Source organism: Canis lupus, chromosome 21 (assembly GCF_048164855.1).
Source record: "Canis lupus baileyi chromosome 21, mCanLup2.hap1, whole genome shotgun sequence".
In the NCBI taxonomy this organism is placed as follows: Eukaryota; Metazoa; Chordata; class Mammalia; order Carnivora; family Canidae; genus Canis; species Canis lupus.
Window position 1 is genome coordinate 18,499,212 of NC_132858.1, and position 22,052 is coordinate 18,521,263.

Here is a 22,052-nt window from a genome sequence, read left to right on the forward strand (position 1 = left end):
GGGTCAGGAGTCTGGACACAGCTTAGATCTGTCCTCCACTTCAGGCCTTACAGGCCTCAAAATTAAAAAGGAAATGACTGGTAGATAGTTGGTTATAAAAGTTTAGGCTTTTAGGATAGTACTTGAACTCTGGGAGTGGATGAGATCATGTAGGTGTTTTCAGTGAGAAGAGAAGAAGCAGGCCTGTAAACACCAACATTTCAAGTAGAATATGGAGAGCCCAAATGAGACCAAGAAGGATGAAAGGTCCAGGAAGAACAAATGGTAGAAGTAAAGGAAAAAGTATTTTAATTTTTAGGAGGGGGTAGCTGGGACAGTAGTGGCAGATGCTACTGAAAGATTGTGCATAATTAAGAACAAAAATGCATCAGACCCTTTAGTTTAAGGAATCTGTGGATTAACTATTATATTCCATTATAGTTTTCTTTGTAAATCTTCTTTTCAAATCCTACTTTATTTTATACACTCAAAAATAAGAATCCTGAGGAGTATATAAGCTTTATTACATCTCAGAGGATCCCATAAGAGCCCTTGCTCAGCATTGGTCAAACCCTTGCTTGACCTTGCCAAAGCAGTTTTTTTTGTTTTTTAAGATTTTGTTTATCATTTGAGACAGAACGAGCAAAGGGAGGGGCAGAGGAAGAGGCGGACTCTGCTGAGCAGGGAGCCCAACGTGGGGCTCCGTCCCAGGACCCTGGGATCATGACCTGAGCCGAAGGGAGAGGTAGATGTCAAACCGCTGAGCCACCCAGGCACCCCCCACAAAAGCAGTTTTAAAGGAAGAGTAGCATCACAATCAAAATGCAAGATCTAGAGATGATACATAATGCAGAGATAGCGATAGTTCATTTAGAGGACAGGGGAGTTCAAGGTTTCTTTAGTGTAAGAGTATTGTGATTAAAGAGCATGGTCTTCAAAAATCAGACAACCTGGATTTGAACTCTGCTTTGTCCTGAGCTTCCTACGTGTCCTTGGCAAGTTTCTTCATTTTCCCATGTCATTTGCCTGTCTGTAAGATTAGGGAAGTATGTAGTAAGTACCATTTTAATGGGAATATTTCAAGAATTCATTGTAAGATGATAGACAACTACTTAGAACAGTGGCAGTCACATAATAATAATCCTTATTAATGGTCATTAATTAGGTTAGCCCAAGTGCTAGCTCCATTTTTTAGGTGACTTTGTATGTGTGCTGTTATGTTCATTTTGTATTTACTTGTAGTTTAACTATTACAAGACAACAAACTCTTTCATAGCACATGGCAAGTGCTTCCCTATTAAAGAACCGCCATGGTCTGTCGCTTACTATACTGAGTGAGTACATCTGGAAACCCTGAAGTAGGTGGTTATTATGATGGATACTATTTAACAGGCAAAAGTAGATTACACAGAGAGAATGATACAGAGTGAGAGGAGACTCTAGCACTGAGCTGTGGCATTTAAATCTAAAGGACAGTCAGAGGAAGACTACATGGAAGACATTCGGAACTTTATCAACAGCTGTTTTAGTGGAATAGCAGAGGCAGAGGCCAAATAGCCGAATGCCTCTTTCTTCCTTATCTTCACTGTGGTCAAGGTCTGCTCCTTTTGCAACCTCCCCCCCCAAACCTTAACCTCAGTCTATCAACCTTTTATCCATTAGAATTTTTAAGTAAGGTCCTTAGTAAAATTAGATATACTACAGTTGCATCCCCTGATCTTAAGTTACAATTCTCAAACCATCTCTTTATTATAAATTCACTGTGTGCTAGACTGATCTCCATTCAAGTCCTGTAACTCTTACCTTGTAACCTTCAGATTCTCTACTATCTTTGTAACTTCAAATTTCTTAGGCTTGGATCCAAAACCTCTACAGTGTAGATAAATTATATTTCCTCAAGGTCTTATTGCTCACAGTTCTCTTTAGGTGGACTCCCAAATTTCACCCTGTAGTATTTCTGTACCCCTGTTATCTCTGAGCTTTTCTGTTTTTATAGCATTGTTGTGTTTTCCCTTTTCTTAAACTTACCCTCAATGTCAGTGTCACACCCATACTTGAGTACAACTGTCTTTATGTGCCAGATACTCTGCACACTACATTTTACCATCAAAATATGACAGTGCACTTAGGAGAGAATGGATTGAAAGACCTGAACAAAAGCAAAACTGTACTATGGTTAATTTTTTAAAATAGATTTTACAATACAAAACTACTTCTGGAATAAAGGAACCAGTGAATAAGCCAAATCCAGTGAATAAGCCAAAAGTTGGGAATAGCTTAAAAATAACCTATTTCATGAAAGTTGAAAATGATCATTTTATGTGGACTATGCTAAATCTAGATCATAACACTATAATCAGACATGATAATGGTAATTCCCAATTGTAGGTAGGTAGCCCAGATCCCTTCCTCAACTAGACCCACTGATGTTTTTTTCTCAGCAGACATCTGTTCTGAACTTGTCCAGAACAGAATTCATATTTTTGCTAATGTTTTCCTCAAAACAACAAAAGACACCTGATCTTTTTTTTCTCTCTCTTGTTTTCATATTGATTTTCTGCTTAAATGATCTATCCATTGTTGTGTGGGGTGTTAAGGTATCCTACTATTGTATTATTATCGATGAGTTTCCTTGAACTTGTTATTAGTTGATTTATATATTTAGCTGCTCCCAAGTTAGGGGCATAAATATTTACAATTAGATCTTGTTGGATAGACCCTTTGTACTTTGACCATCTATCCAGTTGCTCAGGTCATAAATCTAGAAACTAAATCCATGAGACCTCTTTCTCTTCGCCCTCTATTCTAAGAAGTCATTCTTTAGTCCTATCTGGTCTGTCTCCTAAGTATTTTACAAATCTCCACTATTTTCCATCCCCAATGCTTGTACTCTTTTTCAGGCTATTATTTGTTGCCTGTTCTATTGCAGTAGACTTTCAGAATCCACTCCTGCACCTCTGGAGGTCATTCTCTAGCTTGCAACCAGAGTGAATGTTAAAAATCTGCAAATCTCATCATGCCACATTCCAACTTAAATTCTTCCTCTGGCTTTCTGTGGCCATTAGAATAAAAAGTCAAAATCCTTCAAGGATCTTTTTTAGATTTTATGTATTTATTTTAGAGCATGCACTTTAGTAGGGGGGTGAGGGGAGCAGAGGGAGAGTGAGAATCTCAAGCAGACTCCATGCTGAGCACGGAGCCCCATGCAGGGCTCCATCTCGCAATCCTGAGATCCTTACCTGAGCCATAATCAAGAGTTGGACACTTAAGGGATGCCTGGGTGGCTCAGGGAGTGATCCCAGGGTACTGGGATCAAGCTGGGCTCCCTGCGGTGAGCCTGCTTCTCCCTCTGCCTATGTCTCTGCCTCTCTCTCTGTGTCTCATGAATAAATAAATAAAATTATTTAAAAATAATAAAAAATAATTGGACACTTAAACCAACTGTGAGCCACCCAGGTACTCCAAGGACCTTCTTTATTAGACATTTTCCTGCCTCTTCAGCAGCAGTATAGATGGTGACAGTTTCTTTCCTGTTCTTTCTGCTCCAGTCATATTGGTCTTCTTTCAGTCCCCATCTCATGACATTTGCACATGCCCTTCCTTCCTATTTCCCTCTATCACCAAGCTAGCACTTTACTTAGCCTTCAGAATCCAACCATATCTATTCAAACTTTTAAATGTTAAATTTTGAGCTGTAGAGATCTTTCAGTTAATGAACACTAATTTTCAAAATGTCAAGGGGAACACATCCTTTCACTCTCTTAAAACTAAGTGAAGTCTTAATGTTTCCAAGAGACAACTAATTCAACTAATGCTTATACTTTGAAAATTAATAGTTTAGTTTGTGCTTCTAATTTTTTGACCTAAAATTTTAATAGCCATAGAAATTTTATAAATGCTCATTAGTATTTTTTATCCTTTATTTTGTCTTAGTGCCACAGTGGCTGATATCTACCCTGGAATAGGTAAGAAAGAAAATAAAAGCATAGATACAATAAGTAGTGGAGAAAATGACTGGAACAAGAAAGAAAAATCTAATTTAAGTATTTAAGCACATATTTACGTACAAGCAGCCTTGTTAGTTTAAAAATGAGTAAACCAGAGAAATGTACTAAGTTAATTTCTTAATTGAAGTTTGAAAATCTCTCAGCTTTGTTCTGTTTTTTGTTTGTTTTGTTTTTAAGATTTTATTTATTCATGAGAAACACACAGAAGAGGGGCAGAGACACAGGCAGAGGGAGAAGCAGGCTCCATGCAGGGAGCCTGACATGGGACTCGATCCCGGGTCTCCAGGATCAGGCCCTGGGCTGAAGGCAGCGCTAAACTGCGGAGCCACCTGGGCTGCCCTGTTCTGGTTTTTAATCGTAAAATATTCCTTCCATTTATCTGTTTTAAAACAAATACCATGTACAGTTTTAGATTAAAAATTCACTTTCATGGAATAATTTTCGTGATCTTTAAGTCAGTATATTGCATAAATGAGATCCTCTCTTGGCACCTTGAACCTTAGGCTGAGTGGAAATGACCCAAATCTGAATTAAGCTCTTCACTGGGCACTTTTCCCATTTCTTTTTTATATGGTTATAGGAGTGGTATAATAGAAAGAATACAGACTTTGGACTTAGATATACCTGGGTTCAAATCCCAGCTCCACAGCTTAATTTGTGAGGCTGGGAAAGTTAGTTACTTGCTTTCCTCATCTATATAAACAAGAATAAAAATTACTTGACAAAGTGAGGACTAAATTTGAAAGAAAAAAAAATCATCATACTGTTAGGCACTTAATACTTGTCAAATATTTAATTTGTTACTTTTCCAGGAAAAAAAAAGTAAATACTTAAATAGAAATGAAAAGACTTTTACTGTGGTTTCTTCCCAGCTTACCAACCAGTCATTCCCTGTTTCATCCGACAGTGTTAGCTTTTGTAATCTTGAACAAGTTATTTAATTTCTCTAAACTTCAGTTAGAAAACTAGGGCAACCTGAAGGAGGACCAGATCATACTAGGATGGCCCTTCTGACTTGAAGTGTTTTATCATGATGAAGTGGCTCTGATCTTTTAGAATTTGATGAGGTTGTTTTGAAAGAATTATCTGTTCTAGGGGTACCTGGGTAGCTCAGTCAGTTAAGCATCTGTTTTCAGCTCTGGTCATGATCCTCTGAGTCCTGGGATGGAGCCCTGCATCAGGTTCTTTGCTCAGTGAGGGGGTCTTGCTTCTCCCTCTTCCTCTGTTCCTCCCCCCAGCCCCCTGCTCGAGCTCACTCTCAAATAAAATCTTTTTTAAAATGTAAGAAGAAAAAAAATTATTTGTTGCTGTAAGATTAAGATAAATTACTGTTAAATTTCATTTTTTGCTACCTAAAAAAATTAGGATTAACTTCCTGCCAGTAGTGCCAGTATCTTTTTGTCTGAATTATAGTAGCAACCATTCTTTCTTTGTCCCTTCTTCCTCTTTCAAGGTTGTGGTTGTATTCTCTGTGCCTACATGTTATGTTGCTCAGGCAGTAGTTTGCCTGATGTCTTCCTTCACTTAAACTTTGTGAGGGGAATTTTCTTCATTCTTATTATATATCAAGGGCCTTTTCTTTTTTTTTTTTTTTTAATTTTTTATTTTTTATTTATGATAGGCACACAGTGAGAGAGAGAGAGGCAGAGACACAGGCAGAGGGAGAAGCAGGCTCCATGCACCGGGAGCCCGACGTGGGATTCGATCCCGGGTCTCCAGGATCGCGCCCTGGGCCAAAGGCAGGCGCTAAACCCCTGCGCCACCCAGGGATCCCTCAAGGGGCCTTTTCAAAGTCAACTGCTTTTATAAGAAACAGCTAGAAATTGTCTTTGAAGTACCACACAAAAGAAACTTGGTTCTTTTCTATCTGGTCATGATTGTTTATCCTAACGTGTGCGTTATCCTTTGGTTGTCAATTTCTGCTCTGGAAACCTGACAGTGCCTTTTGTTTTGTTTTGTTTTGTTTTGTTTTGTTTTGTTTTGTTTTGAGGAAAATTCACCCAACAAAATTAACCATTTTATTTTATTTTACAGAGGGAGAAAACATTGGGGAGAATCTCAAGCAGACTCTACACCCAGTGCAGGCAGAGTCTGTCACCAGGCTTGGTCTTACAACACTAAGATCATGAGCTGAAATCAAGAGTTGGATGCTTAACTGACTTTGCCACCCATGCGCCCCCAAATTAACTATTTTAAAGCATACGGTTTAGTGACATTTAGTACCTTTATAATTTATGCAACATCATCTTTGTCTAGTTCCAAACATTTTAATCCTCATCAGACAAGACCCCATGCTCGTTAAAAATAGTCATCCCCCGGGATGCCTGAGTGGCTCAGCGGTTGAGCATCTGCCTTCAGCTCTCAGGGTGAGATCCTAGTCCTGGGATTCAGTGCAGGGTTTCACTGCAGGGAGCTAGTCTCTAACAAAGATTAATCTCTGCTTTTACTTTGCTTATTTTAAAACATTAATTTGAGTTTACCTATTCTATATATTTTATATAAGTAGAATCCTACAATATGTGACTTTCATGTGTTCTGTTGTATAGCATAATAGTTTCGAAGTTCATCCATGTTGTGGCATGTGTTAATACATTTTAGTATTTCTTTCCTTTTTGTGAGTAATATGCTACTGCATTAATATACTTCATTTTGTTTATCTGTTCAGTGTTTGATGGACATTTGAATTGTTTCCACATTTTGGCTGTTGTGTATTGTACAGAAATGAACATTCACGTACAAGAATTTGGATACCTGTTTTCAATGTGGGAGGACTGTACCTATGAGTGCAATTGCTGGGTTATATGGCAACTTAATGTTTGTTTTTGAGGAATTACCTGTTTTCCATAATGGCTGCACCCTTTTACATTCCCAGCAGCAATGTGCAAAAGAGTTGCAGTTTCTCCACATCTCTCCACATTTGTTATTTCTGGTTTCTTTTAAGTTATTATTAGAGCTATCCTAGTGAGTGTGAAATGGTAATCTCATTGTGGTTTTTATTTGCATCTCATAAATGATTTATATTGGGGTACCTGGGTGGCTCAGTCAGTTAAGCGTCTGTCTTTGGCTCAGGTCTCAGGTCCTGATCTCAGGGTCCTGGGATGGAGTTCTGCATCCAGGCCCCCTGCTTTCCCTCCCTTTACCTCTGCAGCTCCCCCTACTTGTGTTGTCTCACTCTTACACTTTCTCTCTCTAATAAATCTTTAAAAAGGAATAAAAAATAAATGATTTATATTGAGCATTTTTGTGTGTTTTTGCCATTTGTATTATCTTCTTTACAGAAGTGTCTTAAAGTTCTTTGCTCATTTTTTAGTTGGTGATTTGTCTTTTTGTTGAACTGAGACTTCTTTATATATTCTGAGTATTAGACTTATTAAATATAATTCTCCCATTTTGTAGGTTTTCTTTTAAGAGTTTTTTGGTGTTAGCCCTTATATTTAGGTCTTTGATCCATTTTGAGTTAATTTTTATATATGGCCTAAAGTAAGGGTTTCAACTTCATTCTTTGTATGGATCCTTTCCCCATTAATAGTCTCAGCAAACTTGTTTAAAATCAGTTGACTATAGATGTATGGGTTTATATGGAGACTCTCAGTTCACTTCTGTTGGTCATTCTGTCTGTCTTTATGCCAGTACCACACGGTGATAGTGATACTGATTGATTACTGCAGCTTTATTGTGAGTTGTAAGTTGTGAGACTGGAGAGAACAAAGTGAGTCTTTTTCAGGATTGTTTTGGATAATCTAGGTCCCTTATATTTTCACATGAATTTTAGGATCAGGTTGTTAATTTCTGCAAAAAACGGAAGCTGGGATTTTGATAGGGACTGTATTTAATCTGTAGATCAATTTGGGGACTATTGACATCTTACTTGTATTCAAGTATTTTATTGTTTTTAATTGAATTGTTAATGGAATTGTTTTCTTATTTCCCTTTTTGGGTTACTCATTGCTAGTGTATTTAAAACAAAATGTTTTTGTGTGTTGGTCTTGTATCCTTCAACTTTGCTAAATTTGTTACCTTTGGTAGTAGTTTTGCAGAATCTTTAGAATTTTCTTTAGAAATAAGATCATTTCATCTGCAAATAGAGATAGTTTTACTTCATTCTTTCCAATTTGAGTGGCTTCTCCTCCCTCCCCTGGGCTAATTGCTCTGGCTAGAACTTCCAGTACAACTTTGAAAAGATATGAAGAAAGAGAGAGCATCCTTGTCTTGTTGGATCTTGGGAAGAGAGTTTTCAGTCTTTTGCCATTGAGTGTATTGTATTAGCTCTGGGGTTTTGATAAATTCCCTCTATCAGGTTGAGGAAGTTTCATTCTGTTCCCAGTTTGCTGTGTGTTCTTACCACGAAAGTTTGCTAAATTTTGTCAGATGCTTCTACATCATTTGAGATGATTGTTTTTTCCCCTTCATTCTAGTAATGTATATTTTACCAATTGATTTTTGTATATTGAACCACCCTCATAATCTTAGGATACATCACATTTGATCTTAGTGTTAAAATGCTGCATAGTTTTAATGTGCCTGCTGACTTTGGTTTGCAAGGGAAATTGGTCTGTAGTCTTCTTGTGGTGTCTTTGTCTTTGGTATCAGAGTAAGGATGGCCTTAAAGAATGAATTGAGGAAAAAAAAAAAAAAAGAATGAATTGAGGTGTTCCCTTCTATTTTTTTGGAAGAGTTTGAGAAGTGTTCGTATTCTTTAAATGATTAGTAGAATTCACCAGTGAAACCATCTGCTCCTGGGCTTTTTTTTCCCCCCCCAGTGGGAGGTGTGTATTGGTTTTGGAAGTGATCATTTTATTTATTTTTTTGTTTCAAATTTTTATTTAAATTCTAGTTAACATATAGTATAATATTGGTTTCAGGTGTAGAGTTCAGCAATTTCATCACTTAACAACACCAACACCCAGTGCTCATTACATCAAGTTCCCTCCTTGGAACTCATCACCCATTTAGCACATCCCCACCCACCTCCTTCCATCAACCCTCAGTTTTTTCCTCTGTAGTTAAGAGTCTCTTATACTTTTTTTTTACCCCTTTCCATGTGTACATCTGTTAATGTTTCTTAAATTCCACACATGAGTGAAATCATGGTATTTGTCTTTCTCTGACTTACTTTGCATAGTATAATACTTTCTCGCTCCATCCATGTCATTGCAAATGGCAGAGTTTCTTTTTATGGCTAATATGTATATGTATGTATATACACACCACATCTTTTATCCACTCATCAGTTGATGGACATTTGGGCTCTTTCATAGTTTGGCTCTTGTTGATAATGTTCATTGGGAGGTTTTGATGACTGATTGTCTTCACTGTGTGTTCAGGTTTCTGTTTCCTCTTGAGTTTTAGTGTGTGTGTAGGTGTTTATTTCATGTAGGCTGTCCAATTTGTTTGCATACAGTTGTTAATTGTGTTCTCATCCTTTTTTTTTTCTTCACTTTAATTTCTAATTTTAGTAACAAGTTTTTTTATTTTAGTTTAGCTAAAGATTTGTCAATTCCGTTAATCTTTTCAAAAAAATTTTTTTCTCTGTTTTCTATTATCTTATTTATCTCTGCTCTAATCTTTATTTCCTTCTTCTAGCTTTGGCTTCCTTTTTTCCCCTTTCCCTTTAAGGTGTAGATTATTGATTAGACATGCGGGTTTTTTTGTTTGTTTGTTTTTTTGTTTTTGTTTTTGTTTTTTTTTTAGGCATTTATATCTATAAATTTCCCTCCAAGGACTGCTTTTGTTACAGCCCTTAAGTTATGCTGTCTTGTGTTTTTCTTTTCACTCACCTTTAAGTGTTTTCTAATTTCCCTTGTGATTTATTTAACATCTTTATTGAAGAGTGTGTTGTTTTAATTTCTACATACTTGTGAATCTTCTGGTTTTCTTTCTGATACTGATTTCTAGTTCCATTCTGTGGTGATTAGAGAACATTCTTTATATGATCTCAGTCTTTTTAAATTTCTTAAGACTTGTTGTGAGGCTTAACATATGGTCTTCCCTGGAGAATCTCCTGTGTGCACTTGAGAAGACTGTGTATTCTGGTATTCTGGTTTTATGTGAAGTATTTTTTATATATCTGTTAGGTCTGATTTTTTTTTCCATAGAGTTACTCAAGTCTTCTATTTCCTAATTAGACTTCTGACTACTGTATCCATTACTGAAATTAAGGTACTAAAGTCTCTTTTTTTAGTACTGGCTATTTCTCCCTTTAATTGTCATTTTTTTGCTTCATATATTAGGTGTGTATGTGTTTATAATCCTTGTATCCTCTTGATTGACCCTTTTATCAATATACAGTGTCCTTTTTTGGTCTCTCGTAACAGTTTTTGACTTGAAGTCTAGTTTGTCTTTTATTAGTAGAGCCTCTTGCTGTGGGTTGAATTGTTTCCCCCAAAAAAAGATGTTGAGATCCTGTTAATGTAATGTATTTGGAAATAGGATCTTTGCACATAAATAGGTCTTTGTGGTAATTTCTTATGGAACCCTAGTAAACAAATACAGAGTTTGATACTGGAAGTCGTGTTTTGCTGCAACAAAATATACCTGAATATATGGAAATGGTTTTGGTTAATGGCTAGTAGGTAGGGGAATTCTGAAGCAGTTAATCAGAAAGCAGCCTGGATTGCCTTAAAGAAGGCTGGCAGAAATACAGACATTAAAGGTAATCTGGAAAGGCCTTAGAAGGAAATGATGAAGATGTTGATGGAAAGTGGAAAAAAGGTAACCCTTGTTATAAAGTGGCAGATAACTTAGCTTGAGTTATGTTCTCTTGAGTGGAAAGTAGAATTTCTAAGTGAGGAACTTGTATATTTAGCTGAAAAGATTTCCAAGCAAAGTGTGGAAAGTGCAGTCTGGTTTCTTCTTACCACTCCATACTAAAAGTGAGAGGAAAGAGATAAATTAAGGAATGAATTGTTAAGCAAGAAAGATGCCAGTACTTGGAATCGTTCTATATCATGTGCTCATTAACATAGGTGTTTAATTACTGTTTTATATACTTTTAAGTCATGTTGGGAAAATGAGTTACAGACCAAAAACACAGTGATACTATTTTATATTTATTTATGTAATTATGGTGTTTTTATTTCCTCATAATGGCTTTGAGTTAATTCCTAGTGTCCTTTCAGCCTGGAGGACTCCCTCTAGTGTTTCTTGTAGGATAGGTCTACTAGCAACAAATTCTGCTCTTGTTTCCGAGAATGTCTCCCTTTTGAAAGGGCATTTTACCAGACAGAGAGTTCTTGCTTGACATTGCCACTTTATATATGGCGTCTCTCTACCTTCTGGTCTCCCTAGTTTCGGATGAGAAATAGATTATTAATGATACTAAGCATTTCTTATACCTGATGAGTCACTTCTCTTATGCTGTTTTCAAGATTCTGTCTTTGGCTTTTGACTGTTTGATGGTAATGTGTCTTGATGTGGGTCTCTTGAGTCATTGACCTTAAAAGTAAAGCAGCCAGTTATTTTACGAGCAAAGTGGATTTATTCAGTAATAGCAGAGGAATTACAATTCTGGACAGGCAAGCAATAACAAAAGCTACAGGCGAGTCCCACAAACAAAGGAAAGGAACTTCTGGGGGGGTATGAGATGGGGGTTGCTGTTATGAACCCAAAGTCCATTGGTTCATTGGAGTAAACTAGGAGTTCGAAATATAATAGATTTTCATTGGCCGAGCCGTGACGATGACTCATTGACTGCGCTGTTGCCGGGCAAGAAGAAAAATCTTCCTTCTTCCCGCTGGGTTAGTAGATGGGGCTTCTTTGTCTTGAGTCTGCAAAGGATTGCAGCAAGTGGTATGGCCTGAGAGCTCCCCTTTCTAGCCAGCCAACTCCATTGTAAATATGTTTCCTTTATTCAGTTTCCCAGAATTTGTCTTATTGGAGTTCGTGGAGCTTATGGAACTTTTTGTGTAGATACATGTCTTACTAATTTTGAGAAACTTTTGGCCTTTATTTTTTCAAATATTCTATCTGCTCCATTCTCTGCCCTTCTTAAGTGTTCTCTTGGTTGCTGTAAACCTATGAGTATCTTCCTTTTTTTTTTTTTTTTTTTTTTTTTTTACAAAGTTGATTTTGGCACACGTGTGTGTGTGCATGTGAATGTGATTGCTTGTGTTTTTCTGTTGGAGGGACATTTTGCTGACATCACTCTGATAATGCCTTTTTTTAATGAGTTTTTGTGGGGATGGGGTGGATAAAATAGGTTATTATGCTTTATTTATATGAATAAGCAATTCTTATCAAATTGCCATCATTTGATTAACAGCATGAAAAGGTGTGGCTGAATAATCCTTTCATCATGAAGAAAAAACCTTTAACAGGAAGTTATGGAGTGAGTTTAAAGTCCAAATTAGTATAGTTGGGTTGAGTAACAAGGAAGACTCTCTCTACGTTATTTATTCTTCTTTATAGAGGATGTCGAATTGCTCCCTTTTAAGAGATTATCTTAAAAGCAGCCATGACCTAGATGGAGAAGTTCTTGATTACTAGTCTCAAGATATGATTTTTATATCTGGGTCTGTTTAGCTAGCTTTATGATCTTGAACAGGTTTCTTTGACCTTCCAGTTATTTTCTGGGTAAACTTGTTGGATTGTAGATAGTTGAAGATATTGTCAATTCTAACCTTTTTTTATTATTATTGCATTATTTTGATACATAAAGTAGCTCAGATATGAGAAGAGTGAGACAGGCACTGAGTGGGAAAGAAAACTGAAAGGACATGCATATCTGATTTAATAATTGTCAGGTTTTTAGGAGTTCCCACTGCTATTCTCCGCATTTCAAACTAATTATATTACCTTAAAATATTCTCATAAAACTTTCAGAATACGGTTAAAGCTAAAATAGCCCCCCACCCCCCATTTACTACCTTGTTCCACAGTGGAGGAAATTGTATTTTTCAGATCTTAAAAAAAACAATGTTTTATGTAGGTTTGTGTCTTATTTTTTGCTTAATTTCTGTTTAACAATATTTTTGCCAGTAATTCCATGTCATTTTTTACAGATGCTTCTATATAATATTCCATCTCAGTAATACACCATAGTTTATTTGAACATTTTCTTATTGAGGGGGGGAATAGTTCGTTTCCATTCTTTAACTGTTATGAACATGCTACAGTGAACCTCCATGTGCCAGTTTATTTTCCTAGGGTGGATACTGAGGAAATCACTGGGCATATTTTTGGACCTCTGGAAGTGACCAAAACTTATCTTACCAATTTCTTCTCTATCCTTTCAGAAGTATAATTGTCATGTATAAGATATATAACTTACATATATATATCATTTATTTCTATATCTATATATAAAACACCTATATAATATTTGGATTTTATATGGATATGGGTTTTTTTGCATGATAAAGTGTCATAGAATTATTTCCATGCAGTTGCCTACTGACTAGATGTATCAATTCATGTAACCAGGCCCTTCCTGATGTTTAGTTTTCTGCTCTTTCATACTAAAAACAGTGCTATAATGACTACCTCTATACCTAAGTGTGATTGTAATTCTGTAGGGTAACTTCTTACTAGTTGAAATTAATGTGAAAGGATACACATTTATAATTTTGATAGATACTGTCAGAGTGCCCTTCAAAGAGGTTTTACCAGTGCACATGCTATCATCTGTATTACTCTTTCCTCCAACCTGGACAATACACAGTTGCCAAACATTCGGATCATCAGTACGATAGGGGAACAGTGGTGTCTCACTAATCGTTTGCATTTGAGTTTATCCTGTCATGAGAGGATTGACCTTTTTTCTGTTTGCGTGTGAGAGCCACACGTTTTTACCAAAAAGCTCTTTTTCTGTTGGACTGTTAAATTTCGCTTATTACTGGAATTTGCAATGCAGAAGGTTGTTTTTGTGTTTATATAATCATAGGTATCAGTTTTAAGAACTAAAATTTTGTGTTACTCTTAGGCCTTTTCTAAGATTATTGAAAGAATTGTCTGTAGTCAAAATAGACTCATTTTTAGTGTACCAACATACTTATGTATCTATATATATCTATATGTAAAAAATTACGCTGGGAATGAAACCCAGTTTCTTATACTAAAGCTTCTTATTTATTGCTCAGAAGGGGGAAATAGCCCCCACCTCACTTCATTCACCCTTCAAAGCATGAAGAACATATAGGATAACGGATAGATTGTGTCTGTGCTTGTGCACAGCATCTTATAGGATAACTGAAGCAGAGCAGCATGGAGCTGCGCTTGATCATGATTGGCCCTATAGGTCAATTCAAATTCATGATGTGGTTCTAAGAACTATTGACTAGAGTCAAGGGAAAGCATTTTTAGTGTGCAGTTCCTCTTTGGCAATTTCTTTCAGCGTTGTTCGATTATTAAAACATCTGGACCTGTGATTTTATTCTTTGTGTTTCTTTTTTTTTTTTTTTTTAAGATTTTATTTATTTATTAGCATGAGCGAGGGGAGGCGCAGAGGGACAAGCAGACTCCCCACTGAGCAGGAAGCCCTACATAGGGCTCAGTCCTAGGACCCTGAGATCATGACCTGAGCTGAACGTAGCTGCTTAATGACTGAGCCAGCCAGGCACCCCATCTTCTTTGTGTTTCTGTAAGAAGTTCTGGCCGTCTTTTGGGGACAACTCACTTAATTTAGTTGCCTTTGTCCCAAATGAAAAGGTTAGAATCCTATGAATAGAATTTGGTATATTTTGCATACTTCTATTAGCAGTCCATTATTTAGTAGATAAGACCATATAAAACTGCTTGACAACATGGAAGTTTTTAGAATGATGGACAATAAGGATAAGTTTTCTGTCACCTTGTTTCTGTTATCTCAGTAAATATCTGAGGGGCTTTTCTCCTGAAAAAATATACTTTGTTTTTTTATTAATTTTTTGGTTACAATAGTAGATCTACCGAGATGGTTATAAGCAATGATACATGTTTTCATCCAGATCCTAAGGAAGAGAAAGAGGAAGAAGACGATTCTACCCTCCCTCAGGAAGTTTCCATTGCTGCAACTAGGCCTAGCCGGGGCTGGCGCAGCAGTAGCAGGACGTCTGTTTCTCGGCATCATGACACAGAGAACACCCGCAGCTCTAGGTCAAAGACCGGTTCATTGCAGCTCATCTGCAAATCAGAACCAAATACAGATCAGCTTGATTATGGTACAGTACAAGTGAAGTATGGTTATTTAATAACCCAGTTGCATGTTGATTTTAAATGTAATGTTGAACAGCTTACCTTTCAGGGGTAGGTGTGATGATACAGGGTTCCTTTCAGAAAATTTGCAGATAAACTCCTTTTGTATGGTTATCCCAGGCAGTAATTTGGTTTGAGTGTCTTGGCTGCAGAGACAAAATATCTGTATCTGTAAAGATAAAGTTTTGTTCTGCTTTCTTTTGCCAGATGGGACAGAAGAACATCAGTCTCCAGGTGGCATTAGGTAAGAAACTTCATATTTAAACCTTTGGGGATATTAGACCGCACACAAAAGTTGTTTTCTGCTTGAAAGAGTGTTGAGCTGTTAAAAAAAAAAAAATTTCAGTTTTGGTATTTAGTTTAGGTGCTACTTTGTTCTTGATTAGCGCTTTAACCATGTAATCTTTAGTTAATTTAGTTCAAAAAGCAGGTCTTGAGTACTTTCTATATTCTGGCTTATTCCATGTTAGCAACTAATGGGAAATGGAGGTTTTGACTAGGGTTTTTGGTATTTGCTTTGGCGGGGGGGCGGGGGGAGGCTTTCTGATCTTTTTGGTAAAGCAGATCATTGGATTACTAGACATAGGATTATAGACTGTTGTTTTTGTTGGTTTTTTAAAAGAAGGGGTTGAGAGGCAGAGAGAGAACCTTGAAATCTTAAGGTGGAGCTCTGTCTCAGGACCCTGAGGTCATGACCTGAGCTGAAATCAAGTGTTGGACACTTAACAAACTGAAACACGGAAGCACTGCCTAAAAGTTTTTCTGTTGTTTTTTTTTTTTTTTTTTTTTAGCTCTTAGTGCCATTGAGCAGTCCTCACCTTACCTTTATTTAATGAAGCGTAATAGCCTTCTTAGGATTTATAGATTTTTAGTTATAATTATTATGATAATAAACCGCTAAGATTGCTAGTCCAGTTAGACCATAAGGATAAAACTTCTAGATAATTTCTTGTGAATCTTTGGCTACTTTTAAATAAATGAGCAAATAAAATCTAGTCAGATATATAATCCTTAGAAGTAGAATTTCTAATCTCTATTTATTCCTTTTTAGTAGCGATGAGGAGGAGGAAGAGGAAGAAGAGATGTTAATCAGTGAAGAGGAGATACCATTCAAAGATGACCCAAGAGATGAGACCTACAAACCCCACTTAGAGAGGCACGTCTCAGATTTTATTTCAGACGTGTCAGTGAAGAATAAGGAAAGCACTGTTGCATGCTTTTATTTCACCATGTTGTTAATAGACTTAATTTTAAATGAGTAATTAATTATGCACTTGTTTTGCCAATTTAACATTATCTTATAACTCTTTCACACAGCTCTCTCTTCTAGTTATAGAACTTTATTTTGATCATATTCAAAATACTGAATGTCTGCATGTTTATCTTAAGATACCATCAATTGCCTGAATACTTACAATTTTTTACTCTTTCTCTTTACGACTATAGTGAATTTTGATTCTTGATTATTTTTAGCCTGAGTGGCTTTTAATGTGCATGTAAGGAACAGTTGATGTAAATTACATTTCATGAGCTAAGGATCATAATTTTTCAATAAATCAATGATAACCACGGGTTTTACCCTGTTGTCACAGTTCCCCCTCGCAAAGATACCTTACTGGATACCAATGTTAAATTTGTTTGTGTTTTCAGGGAAACCCCAAAACCACGGAGAAAATCAGGGAAGGTGAAAGAAGAGAAGGAGAAGAAAGAAATAAAAGTGGAAGTAGAGGTAGAGGTGAAAGAAGAAGAGAATGAAATTAGGGAGGACGAGGAACCTCCTAGGAAGTGAGTAGGCAATTACTACTAAAAATGGAAACCTAACAGATTTTAAAGCCATTGGTGGGAAAAAAGAGTGGGAGTGAGGAGAGGGGTATTGACAGGTGCATATTGCTGCCTCAGGCAGCTGACAGTTTCATTGCAGAGGCGCTCTCAAAAGCTTGAAAAGTTTAAATTTAATCCAAAGCAATACTTAAAGATGTTTAAATGAGTGGGCAAGACAGGAGCTAATGGGATACAGAGGGTGTAGAGATAGCAAGGAAAATTGCGACAAATGTGGATCCTCAAAAGAAGGGCAAATAGGGCAAATGATTGAAGAATCTTGACTTCTTGTCCAGCAGTCATTGCCTGTTGCAGAAATAAGATTTGTTTTAAGTGTTTAGGCTTTTTGGTTCTATTATAGGAGAGTATAGTTTATATTCTTTGGGTGTTTATACAATAGACTATTCTCCTTTTCAAATTGATTGAATTTAAGTGATAGACTCTTCAAGGTAACCTTGAGGTTTATCCAGATCATCCATAGTAATGTATATAGTTTATGACAAGTATGTATTTAACTTGTAATACAGATTTATTTAAGTGAAATTACTTCAGAATGACATCTTTGGTTTGTCAGATATGTCTTTGTATACTGTGTATATTGTAATTATCCTTTGTTTCTGCCATCTGCTCTTCAGTCTACAGTATGGGTCTCTAGCCATTCTTGGCTTTGTAAGCTTCAGTCTGGAATATGTGGACAATTACTCTGTTTTCTAATTCTAGGAGAGGAAGAAGGCGAAAAGATGACAAAAGTCCACGATTACCCAAAAGGAGGTAATTTATACAAATCTTACTCACATAATTACTCATCATTACCTTGCAGGAATGGTTATTTAAAAATATCTCCAATGCAACTTTACTAATATATCCTTGATGCAGAGTTACTGTGTTTTTAATTCTATCACAGGGTCTTAAAGTTTCTAAAAATCTTAACACTACTTTACCTTTTGGGTAGAGGTTACTAGTTTATTTTGTGCTTTTTAAAAAAAAACTCTTACCAAACATTTGTCAGTTTCTGGTTATTTCTAACATTCTGTGCAAGCTATAAACTAGTAAAGAGATTTTAATTCTTCATACTATAAAATTGCTGTTCCCTATTGTACATTGAGTTAAGCCACTGCAGAATGCCTCTTCTGTTCGCTAACTTTTCTCCCACATATTGATAATAGAAAAAAGCCTCCAATCCAATATGTCCGTTGTGAAATGGAAGGATGTGGAACTGTTCTTGCTCACCCCCGCTATTTGCAGGTCAGTAAATTGTTACATAAGGCAGCCTTTCAGGTTAAGTTCCATTACTGGTTCTTGTATTTCATGAGATGCTAAAATTTGTGAACTTGTGTAGGCTTTATCATTGACATACAGGGTCAAAAAAAAAAAAAACATTTTATTTTAAAAAGGCATAAAAGTGGGCGCCGGGGGGGCTCAGTTAAGTATCTACCTTCAGCTCAGGACATGATCCCCGGGTGCTGGGATCGAGTGCAGCACCAGGTTCCCTGCTCAGCGGGGAGTCTGCCTCTCCCTCACCCTCTACACCTCCCCCACCTCCCCACTGCTAGTGCTCTTTCTCAAGCGCACACACTTTCTGAGTCAAATAAATAAATAAAATCTTTTTAAAAATAAATAATAAGGCATAAGATTACTTTAGTCATTGTGTTAAAAGAAAAATGTCTAAGAACATGAGATCAAATAAAGAATTTCCTTGGAATCTTGGAATAGCCCAGTCTTTCTCATCGTGCTATAAATACTTTTGATATAAGAGATGATTGTACCAACACACCAAAGACACCGATGAATAGACTTTATTTTATATTTTTTAAAAATAGCAACTCTGACCTGTGATTTCTTAAATAATGTTTAAAATAAAAAAAACTTCAGGTTTTTGGTTTTTTTGTTCTGGTTTGTTCTTAGTAGATTTTTTTTTTAAATGAATTAAGATATAGCTTATACTTGGGCCTGGCAGAAAACATGAAAGTGAAATGCTTATTACAAAAGCTTAAGAAATGCCTATTTGATTTTTAGTTTAGCAGCAAGGATAACATGAGACTAAGGCCTTAACTCTCTGATTCTGGCTCTGTGATAATAGTGGTTGCTTCTGTTCTTTCACTGTATGCATTGTGCTGCACTAAGCACCATACAACACATGTCTGTATCCTCACAGTTATGCTGAAAGACACTTACAGTTATGTCCATTTTACAAATGAGAACTATAGCTCACAGTATTTAAGCACATTTCCTATCATGAATGATATACTCAGATTAGAATCCAGCTCTCTGTATTTCCATAGCCTGTGTTCTTAACTGTTGTACTGCACACATACACCCTCCATATGCAGAGTATTTGATTTCCCTTTAGCACTTTTGACGGGGAGGGAGGGAGAGAGAGAGAGAATCTCAAGCAGACTTCACCCAGCCAAAGAGCCTGATGCCATGCTCCATCTCAAAACCCTGAGATCATGACCTGAGCTGAAAACAAGAGTTGGACGATTAACTGACTGAGCCACCCTAGTGCCCCTCCTTTAGCACTTTTGACTTAGCAAAGGAACAAGCTTTCAGAAAGCCTAATTTTTAACGCTCTTTATTTTCTCTTACTGTTTTAGCACCACATTAAGTATCAGCATTTGCTGAAGAAGAAATACGTATGTCCTCATCCCTCCTGTGGGCGACTCTTCAGGCTCCAGAAGCAACTTCTACGACATGCCAAGCATCATACAGGTACTCCTTTTTTTTTTTTTTTTTTTTTAAGGATTTTTATTTATTTATTCATGAGAGACACACACAGAGAAAGAGAGAGAGAGGCAGAGACACAGGCAGAGGGAGAAGCAGGCTCCATGCAGGGAGCCTGACATGGGACTCGATCCCGGGTCTCCAGGATCAGGTCCTGGGCTGAAGGTGGCACTAAACCGTGGAGCCACCCGGGCTGCCCATACAGGTACTGTTTTAAATAAAATGTTTTAGCAAGTTTTAAATGCGTTCTACTTTTAAGTATGTAGATTGGTAATGATCTTTTTTTTAATGTAAATTTTGAGAGTCTATAGTCAGGTGTGAGAGAAAGGTATGAACATAAAATATAATAAAACATTTTATAAGGGATGAACAAACTAGGGGTTTTTACTTTTATCCTTTGACTTTTATGAACAGATTAATTTTTTATTGAGCACATATCCTCTATCAACTGTTACTGGTTATCCATCCATTCAGCATCACCAAGTTTGCTTGTATTACCCTTGTCTTAAAGCTAAGAAACAAGAGGCTTTATACATTACGTAACTTGCCCTTGGTAACACCGATGGTATTTATCAGAATCAGGATTTTCTAATTCCATTTCCAGTAGATACTTTTAGTAGCTCTTATGGACTAGAATTGAGTATGAAGAGAGAGCCTATAGTTCTGTGGTAACTATTAAGTAGCTTCTGACACTTCTACTGCTACTGCGGTCAGGAAAGCTAGCTACTGAATTATATGTAATCTCCTGTAGGAGCTATTGACTCAAAAAGAGAAACCGAATGTGTCTTCATTATACATACTCTAGAATGATTCCAAATTCCATTCATTTTATCCACTGACAATCTCCATGCAGTTCAGCTAATGGGAACAAATGAGCCTGGGTGTTAGAGCTAATTGAATAGGTGCCAGACACTGGATTATTACATGCTATCTTCTCAACAGTCATAGAGGTAAGACTAGGAATTTCAGTTGTCTCCTACCCAGGGTTATACTGATACATGTACCCTCTCCATCTTTTATTGTATGTGTGACTTAGACAAGTTATTTCTTCTCACTTTCCCTCATCTAAAAAAAGGGGGGGGGCAGATAATGTCACTGACATCATGGAGTTAGTTTAAGGATGAAATGAGAGCACATGTAAATGCTGTTTACTGCGTGAAGCCTGGCACACAGTGGACATTTCAGAGCACCACGATTTGAGCTCAGGCCTGAATCATAGCAAAGTCTACAGTCTTCTCATTGTATGGTGCCACCGCTTCATGGAGAGGACTGTCTCCACTCTGTTCCTTGCTAGGTGCTGCCTTTTCTCCACTCCTCCCTGTTAATTCTGTTTTATTCTCTACAAAAGTAATTTCTGACAATTAGTTTAGACTACGTTAGCTAAATACCATAGGCCTGCTATGACAAACTGTTTTAGAAGTTCATTCCATTCCAAATATTTACATCTGGTTAATACACTTTTATGATGTTATTGTAGTTCTCCTTTTCCAAATTAGTGCAAACAGACTCCCTTTGAACATGTGATTGATTTAAGCAAGTGGATGCCCCACCCAAGTTTGCCATGCAATAATGAAGCTGGAACAGGGGACAAGATTTGGGAGACACTAAGAATTGTCCTTGGTTTAAAAGTCCATTTTTAGACCTTGCCTATTTAGCATGTAGAAGATAGCCCAACAGGCATTGGCATCACTTGAGCCACTATTAGAGATGCAGTATCTCAGACTGCCTCAGACCTGCTCAACTACCAACTGCATTTACTGAGATCCCGCAGTTGATTCCTAAGTGTATTCAAGCTTGAGACAAACTTGACTATTCTCCTACACTTGGCTTTAGAACTGTTGGGATAGAGTATAGAATTAAATTGGATATTGTTTGCCTTTTAACTTATCCTCATGTTTTCACTGTGACTATTTGTAGCAATTTTAAGTGAAAGACCTAGAAAACATAGTGGTCGTTTATTCAAGAGATATAGAGCATCCCCTTACCCGCTTCTCTCCCAAACCAAGTGATAAAGAAATAATTTAGTGCAATGCTCCTTTGGCCCATAGAGTCTACACTATGTTACCAAATTCATCAAAAAATCCTGTGAAAATTATGGGTATTTTGAAATGACAGGGGGGAGGTGGTTGAATGTTGCAGAAGATACGGGGTAGGAGAGAATAAGGTAAAAAATACAGAAACTGTTTGATGTATTTGATAGCAGCCACTTGAACCTTTTGAGAGAAATTGTTTATTCTGGGTAACAATTTTAAAACCAAAACAGAAGATATGATTACCACTTTAATCATGGATCACTTTTCTTCTAGGGAATGCCAAATGTGGTGGTGATGGTAGTGGTTTGAGTGCCAAATTCTTTAT

General features: G+C 36.8%; 1 protein-coding gene across 2 annotated transcripts in view; it reads left to right on the top strand.

Annotated features, from left to right (window-relative positions):
• ZFP91 (ZFP91 zinc finger protein, atypical E3 ubiquitin ligase) overlaps window positions 1-22,052 on the top strand; it is a 46,926-nt gene that overhangs the window by 20,295 nt on the left and 4,579 nt on the right. The window contains exons 3-9 of one of the 2 annotated variants that reach the window (XM_072790906.1): window positions 14,909-15,121; window positions 15,363-15,399; window positions 16,210-16,311; window positions 16,806-16,940; window positions 17,694-17,744; window positions 18,140-18,218; window positions 19,568-19,682. In XM_072790906.1, the coding sequence (XP_072647007.1) occupies window positions 14,909-15,121; window positions 15,363-15,399; window positions 16,210-16,311; window positions 16,806-16,940; window positions 17,694-17,744; window positions 18,140-18,218; window positions 19,568-19,682 (732 nt within the window). Of the gene's footprint in view, window positions 1-14,908; window positions 15,122-15,362; window positions 15,400-16,206; window positions 16,312-16,805; window positions 16,941-17,693; window positions 17,745-18,139; window positions 18,219-19,567; window positions 19,683-22,052 lie in introns of both variants that reach the window. The other variant, XM_072790905.1, reaches the window with a different exon arrangement.